This window comes from Chenopodium quinoa, unplaced genomic scaffold (assembly GCF_001683475.1).
Source record: "Chenopodium quinoa cultivar QQ74 unplaced genomic scaffold, ASM168347v1, whole genome shotgun sequence".
NCBI lineage: Eukaryota > Viridiplantae > Streptophyta > Magnoliopsida > Caryophyllales > Amaranthaceae > Chenopodium > Chenopodium quinoa.
Window position 1 is genome coordinate 1,365,502 of NW_018743175.1, and position 10,400 is coordinate 1,375,901.

General features: G+C 36.4%; 1 protein-coding gene across 1 annotated transcript; it reads right to left on the reverse strand.

Moving 5' to 3' along the window:
• Positions 1-2,799: 2,799 nt before the first annotated feature.
• On the reverse strand, positions 2,800-8,173 carry LOC110732360. The gene is made up of 4 exons (XM_021912293.1): positions 6,369-8,173; positions 4,581-4,727; positions 4,242-4,358; positions 2,800-4,062 (listed from the first exon to the last, which is right to left on the reverse strand). The coding sequence occupies exons 1-4, from the start codon at positions 7,875-7,877 to the stop codon at positions 3,466-3,468; spliced, it is 2,370 nt and encodes a 789-aa protein (XP_021767985.1). The 5' UTR covers positions 7,878-8,173; the 3' UTR covers positions 2,800-3,465.
• Positions 8,174-10,400: the final 2,227 nt, after the last annotated feature.

The following is a 10,400-nucleotide window of genomic DNA, read 5'->3' on the forward strand; positions in this document are numbered from 1 at the left end:
CAAAGTACTTTATATGACCAACTAGTGGCCATATATAATTCCAAATAACATTATTCAACCTTTGAATGCATTCCTTACAATCTCGAGAGTTTTCGACAATGGGTTTTGAAACCTCCAAAATTGGACTGGGTTTTGTGTATCAGCTTTAGTTTTGGACTTTTTACTTCTTCGGATCGGACCTAAAAAGAAAAGAGGTCGGCGGTCTGGACTCTACGGCACCCTCGAGAAGCCATTAGGTGGTTGGAACCGTCCACTTTACCTTTAAACTGCAATCTATCCATTTACGTATATGCCTTTCATTGACTCAAGGTCGTCATGCGCTTTATGTGACCGAATAATAGTCGTATATGATTTCAACAACATTATATGACAAAATCTTGTGAGTTTTCGGCTCCGAAATCCGAAAACTCCAAAAAAATTTCTGATTTCGTGTATAGGCTTATACGTGTAGCTTTTCAAAAAATTGGCTTTTGGAGTACATTTTTGGACCCGACATGATTATGCATCAAGGTTATTCTTGTGATTCCAAGAGGGCCTCGGGATGTTGGAAGACCTATTATGTAGCTTGATGCCCGAAATCATCTCATTTATACCTCGGCCCACCCTACGTTATTTTTGTGATGCCTTCAAGGGCCGGATATACATTGCTAGTAGTTGCAATTGATACAAAACATAATACTATCCTTGTATCCTACTCAATTATGTACTAATCTAGATAACCCGACTTCTTAATCAATATATGTATATACGTATGGGCGTATGGCTAACTAAAAGATGTAGTTCATTTATTTATAAGATAGTTCATTTATATTGGTGACCTCTTCGAAAGTACTCATGTTGGTTCATGTAGCTGACTTTACTTATGGGATTAAGCGTTCAAGCAGAAGAAGATAGTTCATTTATATTAGTGTTACAAAAGGTTTTAATTAATTATACCCATTCATGTAATCAAATCCTTTCTAATCTGACTGTTTCGAACCGATCAGAAAAAGAACCGAACCGTTAAAAACCCGTTTTTTTAAAACCGAAAACCTGCCGACCCAATTTTTTCCAACCCGTAACTGAACCGAACCGAATTTGTGTAAATTGTTAATGACTCGACCCGTTATCAAGCCAAACCGTTACAACCCAAAATCGAAAACAACTCGAACCGATTACGTCCGAACACGATAATAACCTAACCATATTAAACCAAAACCATTTGAACCCGGCAAAACTCCGATAGATCCTAACCGTTCCAACCTGTAACCCGTTGTGATTGAATAATTTATAACTCGCAACCCGTTGTGACCGAACTATTTTCAACCTGTAACCTGCTGAGACCGAACCGTTAACAACCCACAACCTGTTGAGATCGAATCGTTTACAACCCGTAACCCATTATGACTGAGTTGTTTACAATCTTTAACCCAATATGTTTATGATCCAATCCATTTCAACCCATTACTCGATAAATGCAACTTATTTAAGACTTAACTCAATTATAACCTGACTCGTTCCTACCCATTATCCGATTAACCTGCCTGTATAATGATCCAATCCGATTTTAACCTGATATGATTTGATCTAAAATCCAGTTCAAACTGGGTAGACCCATTTTCAAACCGACCCAATTCAATCCAAACCGATTATGACCTGTACCGATTATGACCTCACCTGATTTCACCCTATCTATATTGAACAGAAAATCATTTTCAAACCGACCAGTTCAACTCAAACTAATTATGACCCGAACCTATTACAACCCGACCTGATTAGGACCCAAACTGCTTTGTATCGAAACTAGGGCTGAGCAAAATTATCCGAAAACCCGAACCGAAAATTAGGGTACCCGTTCCGATAACCATAACGGTTCGGGTATCCGATCCGATAATTTGTTATCGGGTACGGTTATTGGATATCATTTTAAAAACTAATGATTACCCGATCCGATCCGATAAGCAATTTTTTCTTTTTTTTTTCCTACTTAAATATATTTTTCCAAAATCTAAACCCTTACTTTACGTCATAATCACTTCATAATTTCAATGGTTAGTAATATTATTACTAATTTGGTCATGATCATGTGGTATTATTGTTAATTAGTGTTGAATGATATCATAATAACTAGATTATAAAGTCTAAATTTTCATTATTGGATAACATATTGGGTACCCGATAACCGATCCGAATATTCGGGTACCCGAACTTATCGGTTCGGTTAATGGATATCATATTTAGTGTTATTGGTTATCGAGTACCCGAACCGATAGTGTTAACGGTATGGGTACCCAACCCATGCAGCCATGCTCACCCCTAATCAAAACCCGCTTTAAACTGGCAAAACCTGTTTTCAAACGGCCCGATTCAACCCAAACTAATTATGACCCGAACCGATTACACCCGACCCGAATAGAAACCGCAATTAAAAAAAAAATCCAAACCGAACCGACTGGATAATTTTCAAAACCAACCCGAACCAACCCGCTAATCATTTCAACCCGTTATAAACCAACCCGTTAAAACCCAAAACAGATAAACCCAACACGAAACCAAACAGTTTACCTGAATTGACATCCCTAAATCCTATTAATTTTGTAACTTAAAACAATCAAAACTGAAGCTAGAAAAGCTACAATTAAGGTGATTTTAGTGGACATCTTTCCTATCTTACTCCGTATTAAGCAGCAGAGGTAGTATGAAAGATATGGACTTGGAGCAAGCTTGCTAACAGTATGGAAAAATTAAAAGCTGATAGTATCCTATTCAAATTTTCTCGAGTGCCTGATTTTCAAGGCATAATGTGATCAACATTAAAACTTCATCAGAAAACCATAATCGAGTATATTACCAAGACATAATTGTCAAAAAGAAAAGGTATCATCACTAAATGCATATTTACGCAGTAAGATGTATTAAGGTCATTAGCTGTAATACATCGTTCATCTATGAGAACTTGAGAAGTGCAGAACATGTTGACTTTGCCAAAATCAAAAGAAAGAAAAACAAACCTGAAAATAGGTTTGTTACAAAACAACCTTTGTATAGTTCCACACCTTTGCAATATAAAAACTACCTACTTTTTTCCTTATGAAATAAACTGGAACTCAGGCCTTCTGATATCCATTAACCTGTCCTTGGTCGCCAGAATCAGGCCTCAATTGCCTCATGAACTACATTTAGACATTCATGAAAGTCCTTTCAAATTCACTTCTAGAACCAAAAATTTCAGCATTTTTTAATAGTAAAAAAAGACCAAAGCTTCAAGCCTTCACAATCCAAAATAATACCTCTGGTCCTCTAGATTTCTGTATGGACATCAGCCGAAACCAGTTCCATGGTAATTAACTGACAGAAAACCAGTATCATTCACCAGATTTACATGTGTGCAAGTTGTATTTACAGTAACAGAGAAAGTTCTAAGCCCCAAAATCTTGCCATAGACAGACTTCCAAATTATCTACTCTTTCATGTACTAAATCACATTTACCAAATAGACCTAAAAGCTCTCCTCAGCATGCTGAACAGTGCAAACACAAATACCACTGTTACAATCTTCTTAGAGGCAAAGACCCTCAGATTCACTCTCAGTCCGTATCTTATCATCAACCTAGATATTGTCAAACGCACAGCCAAAAACCAAGATGCTATGGAACACACCACCACTTTAAGAAAATCAGACATACCCCACTCATTTACTACGTCAGTTGGTACTTCCACATAAGGACAACTACCATCAACTCCTCCTTGATATAGCCCTAAAGTTTGATTAAGCCAGATGGAGAAATGGATCAGAAGCTTTGCAAGCCAAGCAACCTCGTCATCTGATATGGGCCGCTTCAACCAATCACCCTTGTAGTTATCATAGGCAACTGAAACATTACCCACCCTTCTAGGCTTGAATAGCTCATCACGGAATTGTTGTTGCTGTTTTGTTCTCGGAGACATTGGAGACTGCTTCACAGCATGGTCACCAAATAAACAGTGTAACTTTGACTTCAAAGATTGCAAACACTGGAGATTGTTTGCAAGATTATCACCAGAGATGGCCTGAAGCTCAGTCTCCGCCCGCAATATGAACAGCTGAAAAATAATCAGAAGGCATTATTATAGGCTTATAGCAGATGCCAAAATGGCAAAATCAGCCAAAACTAAAAGCAAACCCTAGTAATAGAAACAAACAGGACTTAGCCACTTTCACTATTATAGTTGTGTTTGTGAAGAGGAGCACAGAGAGCAAGACACTGAAGAGATGGAGATACCTGCAGCAGCTGAGAGCCACCATCCTCAGTATCATCAAAGAGTCTAAGGTCTTTGTTCCAGTTCTCATGTAAGAAGGATCCATCAGCATCAGTCTCACTTAAGCCATCCTCCCAATCCTGCATATTTTAAAAAAGATGGTGTCAATCACAGAATTACATATCAACGCAGAGCTCATATATATAAACATATAAGATGGATCATGGAAGTTAGGAAGGAAAAAAAAAAGTTGATTAATAAAGCAAACTGTAAAAATCAAAATTATCAAAGGTATACATCGTCAGTTACTTTCAAGTATCCAATGAAACATAAAATGGTTAAATAAACTAAGGTGAGTTTACCTTAAGTTGCTCACGAATCTGTGGAATAAATTTGTTAAGGTTACTAAGAGCTGATTTGCTAGACCCAGCATTTTTTGAGTGAAAAACCGCATCGACATTCTTTATGAGCTCTAGTAACTCATTTGAAGATAATAATATGTCTATCACCTGTTGAAAAGAACGCAGAGACAGATAATCATCAATAATCTTTCCAGACAGTTTAGGCAATACAATTGCACCAGGATAGAAAACTAAATGAGCTTATGGCAGGATGACTAGACGAGACAATCACAAAGGCTACCAAATCGTGAGAAACATCAGCAACACGCTAGTTTCCCATAACATTTAAACATCAGAAGGAAGCAGTAAAGAAATGGTCAAGCAGAAAGAAGATATATATCATACCCGCGACACACCTCTTAAGAATAATTTTGGGTAGCAACAAAGCAATTATTTTTTTATCACGGGTACCTTTATAAAATAAAAATGAAACTAATGGATCATAATTTCATAAATTACATTCAATAAAAAAAAAAACTCATGTTCCACTTTACTATCCCCAAGCATTAAAAGATTTGCTGATGACGAACCAAGCAATTTGGAAAGATTAATTGCATAAGATCTAAACTCCACACTTTTCAGAAGATAGCACGTCTTAATTATCCACATCAATTATCAAAAGGACAATCACAGTGCAGAATATTTCAGCTTCCAACAAATATTTCACTACACGATAATTGTCATCACATCCCAAGTCAATATGTACTACCATGGTCTATGTGCCCCTACACCAGTCAGCCAACTGTTTACCAATTTCCTTTTAAAAGACATCAAAAAGTTGAGAATATAGGAGAATAACACAAAGTTTCACCCCACAAATACCGTAGTAGAAACAGCCATGATAAAAGCCACTCTTGTCACTACACCTTCTCCTTCACGGCAAATGAGCTTGAATAATCATTTAGCATTAAAAATTGCTAAACATCCTCACAATTTGACATAATCACCTAATTCAACACAACATCTATCTACCTACACATGCAATTTTAGTTCACCATAAAGATCAGGCCTGACAACAATGTGACTGAAAACACAGGTTCAAAAACCTCCAAAGGCGTTTTAAATTACCCCTAACTCCTACATCATCTATACTGATAGATGTAATCATCACAGAACTATGTCTTAGAAAACTAAGAAAAGCACAAGTGCCCCAAACCACAAAAGGTTTTCAATGCCACGGCAAAGGCAAGCGTATCACACATACGAGGAGCACTTTAAGTAAATCCTTACAGAGTATTTTCACCTTATCTTTTGAAATATCAGCACCCTATCCATGTATTCTTCAAAGGTGGGGCAGTTTTTAAAGGAGAAGCAAGATAAATAGGAAAGAGAAACCAGAGAACAAACATGAAGAAAGGGAAGGGGAGTGGTTGTGCCTCTTAGTGGTGACTCAGTCATACTTTTCCACCCCTGTCTAACAAAGTAAGAGTTGATGGTAACTCTAAATGTCTTCCTCCCCCATATATCTATTTACGCTTATGTAAAATACATCTATAACTCCCTTCAGAATCAGAGCTCAAAGCAACGGATAAAAAAATGGGGCATGGAACAAGATTCTTTTCTAACTTTAGGAGTTCCACTCTTCAATGCATTAATATTCCAGCACAATTACACTGACATATTAAATGCTGTAATTTGAGTCATTGATCTCATGATAATGCTAGAGATGAAATAAGCAAATCAAAACAATTTCATTCAGCTTATAGAGAAGCAAAAGTAATAAAATCAACAGATGTGCATGAAACATACCCTTGATACTATCTGGACAATCACTTCAGCATCAGTATGAAGAAATTTGTGAGCAAAACCAATAAAATGCATGACCAACGATGTGTAGAAGAGATAATTAGACAGCACATAGCCTTGCCAATTACTTGAATATTGCAGCTGGTTGGAATCACCACGTTCTTTGTCTGGCCTTTTCTTAGAGGCATCTTCCATTGTATCAAACTCTGCAAATTCTTCCTTGCTAAGCCTCCATGGTTCAATATAACTAATCCAGACAGAACAAACCTCGGAAATATTCTTCAAAGAGGACCCCATTGGACAATACAAAAAAGTCCTTAGAATGAATCTATACAACGGCCTTTGTACGTGGGAGTTCCAAGATCCACTAGATGACAAGCTAGACAAAACATAAGGAGCCTCCCTAACTTTCATAAGATCACTGGAACCCAACTTCTTGTGCATTGGACTTCCACTATACTCATCTTGCTTAGACCCATCAGTTACCACCACCGAGCTCAAATTCAAGTACTTCACAAACAACTTCACCACTTCTCCCAATCCTGAAGCAGGGGGTGTCTCACCCAACACTGAGCGAAATGGAAACGACAAACCAAACGATTTGCACACGTTCACAGCCAAAGGCGAGAAGTCACTATCCACCAACCAATAGTGCACCAAGGTCTCAATGCAAAACTCAGCTCTCAAAACAACAGAATCATCATAACTCGGCGAGTAATGAAGAAGTGAACTACGGTAAGGCTGATGTGCATTCAAATCATTCATTGGCACGAAAGCACTTAAATAGGCATACAAAAGCTTCAAATACAAATTACAATCAGTTTTCTGCTCTGGCGCGCGTTTACTACCACTCGAAATCACCGGAATCGACGAAGCCCAATTCTCGAGCTTAGATTTCCTACTATTTCTAATAGAAACAGTTCCAGAACTTTCACATTTACCTCTACAAACAGGATAATAAGCAAACCAAAAAATCAAGTACTCAAAAACATTCAAATGAACCTGAAAATTCCCTTTAATTTCATCCTCCTTAATCCTCCCCTTAAACAACGGAACCAAATCAGATATAATTCGACATTCTTTCTCACTGGAAAGCAAAAACCTAACCCACTCAGGCAACCTCTCAACAGGAAACACAAATTTCACAAGAGATAATCGATCAACGGCCATAATTGAATTCATTAGGGTTCCATTAGGCGACAAAAGGCTAAAAAGTTTACCAGCGAGTTCAGAATCATTAGAAAACGACACCGTATCGATCCAACCAGCTGCAGTAGAAGGCGATTTTTGCGGAGAAGACGAAGAAACGTCGAAGCCGAAGAACTTGCAGAGAAAAGCAGGAAAAGCGAGGGAGAAGAAATGGCGGTTTTGGTCGGGAGAGTGAACGGAGAGGTGCGATTCGACGGCGGTGATTACGGTGGCGATTTGCGCCGGAGAATTGGCGGCGAATAATTTTCCGGCGAGGTCGGAGGATTTGGATTGGGAATCGAGAGAGTAGGAATGTGGCGTCATTAAGGAGAGAGAAAGAGATGAAAATGGCGGGTTTCTGGAAAATTGGAGAGAGAGTGAAGAAGGGAGGGTTCTAGGGCACAGAAAATGGTGGTGCTGTGAATTATTTTATTTTAATTTTTTTTTTTTTTGGGGAAAATTTTTAAAATGGGGAGAAAGCAAATGGCGCGATACGTTTAGTATAGTGTACGTGGCAACTGTCGAGCAATCAAGGAGTGTCAGGTGAAGTTGGTTTTGGGCCGGGTTGTCTAAGCCAAGTCCACTAGTTTGGGCCGAGTTGTCTAAGCCCAGCCCACCACTAGTGGACTTGGCTGGGACAGTCAAGGGCAAATTTTTAGCTAGGGTCGCGCCCAGCTAACTCTGGCTGGAGCCGCGCAACACAATTGAACATTTATTAGGAAAAAAAATGAACATTTACTAGCAAAAAAATGAACATTTATTTCTGAACATTGTAATGTATAAAAATGAACATTTATAACATAAGAGTAGATTAGATAGGAATCCGAAAATGAAGAGAGAAACAAAGAATATTACTACTGTGTAAACAAAGAGTTTGAGAGTAAGCATTACACAATCTCCAAGGTCATTTTTTTTGTAAAAAGAGAATAGATTCTCTATTTTTATACCATATATCCCATAATTAATTTGAATTTGATTTAACGTCTAAACCCGAAAAAGTTTTTCAAAATCGAAAACAATTTTTGTAATTGTAAAAAATCAATAAAAAAATGAAGTTAGTATTATCTTATATATTATTATCTTACTTATCCATAATTTTCTTATACCTACTTGTTGATCTTATGGAGGATCAAACTTTTTCATTTACGAAAAAGAGTTATAATCGGAAAACGAAACAATATGGATTGTGTCGATTCAAAAATTTGAACGTTTTAATCAAGAGTTCATATGGCAAGCCTTATCCGATTTTATCAATTATTTAGTATTAGAATATTAGAATCATTTTTCTCGAAAAAATAAAGAGACTATGAAACTGGGGAAAAAAAAAATGTACATCTAATATTATAATGATCATTTCAGTTGTAAATAAAATGAACATATAATATTATTGTTTATTCATCAACATTTTTTAAAGTTTCAAGTGAAATACCTTGATTAGTTCAATCTTGAATGGATATCTTGCAATTTGCTGAACTATATGATTTACCAATTAAATAAATCAACAGTAAGTTTTTTAATAAAGATCAAAATGCTAATGTCTAACATTATTAATGCTAATGTTAATTGAACATCCTTTACTATAAAACGAACATTTTATACAACTGAACAAACACAAAAATTTGTATTAATTTTTAAAGAAAATGAACATTTATTTTATAAGAATGAACATCATATGGCATGAAAATGAACATTTATTTTATAAGAATGAACATCATGCTGCATGAAAATGAACATTTAATTATTGCGAAATACAAAATTATTGTAAAATATGTTCAGTTAGAAAATGTTCAATTTTGTTATAGTAAATGTTCATTTTGGTGGCAACCTCATAAATACATAGCTGGGCTCGACCTCAACTATTAACGATTGCCAATCAAGGAGTTTCAGGTCAACTAAAGGTTGTTTAGGGTCGGGTTTTCTAGATATCATTGACATTTGTGGCACTCTTTAGACCAAAAAGAATTATTGATTCGGTCGTGGAGGTATATGTCCGTTTTTGTCGCATTAATATTCATACTCAAATGAGTCTTTTGTCCAACCGCCATATAAGTCCTGTAAAGAGGATAGGTTGGTTCGTTTCAAGAGAATCTATTCTATGATCAACCCTAAATCATGTGATGAATGAACGGGCTCCGTAAGATCCAGTGGAGTGTGTGATTTTGCATTTAGACTATATTAATATTATTTCTTGATTATTATTTTATTAGCAGTTTGAATATTATTGAAATTGCATTCATTTCCTTTGCATTGACTTGATCTATGATACTATCAAAGTGAAACCAGGGATCTAAAGAACAACAATGACTAGGCTACATTAGTAACAAGTAAAGCCTTTTTTTTTTTTTTTGAAAGAATTCCTAAAGGACATTATATTTCATTAATGAAAGTCATACGACATTTACAATTGACAATTAACGATAATGAAAACAGATTTGACAAAATCAAACAAGAATTAACCGGGGAAGGGCTAAGAATCCAAATACATAGATATAACAATTCGGCACATTCTCGATTCGTTGTCTCATACAACTTTTTGAATGGATCAGTAGTCGCTTCATAATTTGATTGTGTGAGAGAAAATTCTTGTGCTGATTTATTAACCCGAATCCAAGCAAAAATCAATCGTAGCCCTGCACAACTACAGACCATATTAAGCGCAAATAAAACCTTGTCTTTCGAAAGAGATCGAAAAAACCTTGTCTTTCGAGGGAGATAAACCCTTTCTTTCGAGTGAGACATGCATTATTATAACCTAAGAAACAAAAAAAACGTAAAGAAAACAAAGATTGGGGCTTTTCACCGGTAAAATCCGATAGAAGCCCCTTCAAAATTAACAATGGAGGCTAG

What these genes read in the sequence shown, in the direction of transcription:
- LOC110732360 (XM_021912293.1), bottom strand. Translation starts at nt 7,877, where the DNA reads ATGACGCCACATTCCTACTCTCTCGATTCCCAATCCAAATCCTCCGAC. An exon ending in AGATTCGTGAGCAACTTAAG is followed by an intron (nt 4,359 to 4,580) that starts GTAAACTCACCT and finishes TAAAATATGCAG; the next exon opens with GATTGGGAGGATGGCTTAAG. An exon ending in GTGGCTCTCAGCTGCTGCAG is followed by an intron (nt 4,063 to 4,241) that starts GTATCTCCATCT and finishes ATTATTTTTCAG; the next exon opens with CTGTTCATATTGCGGGCGGA.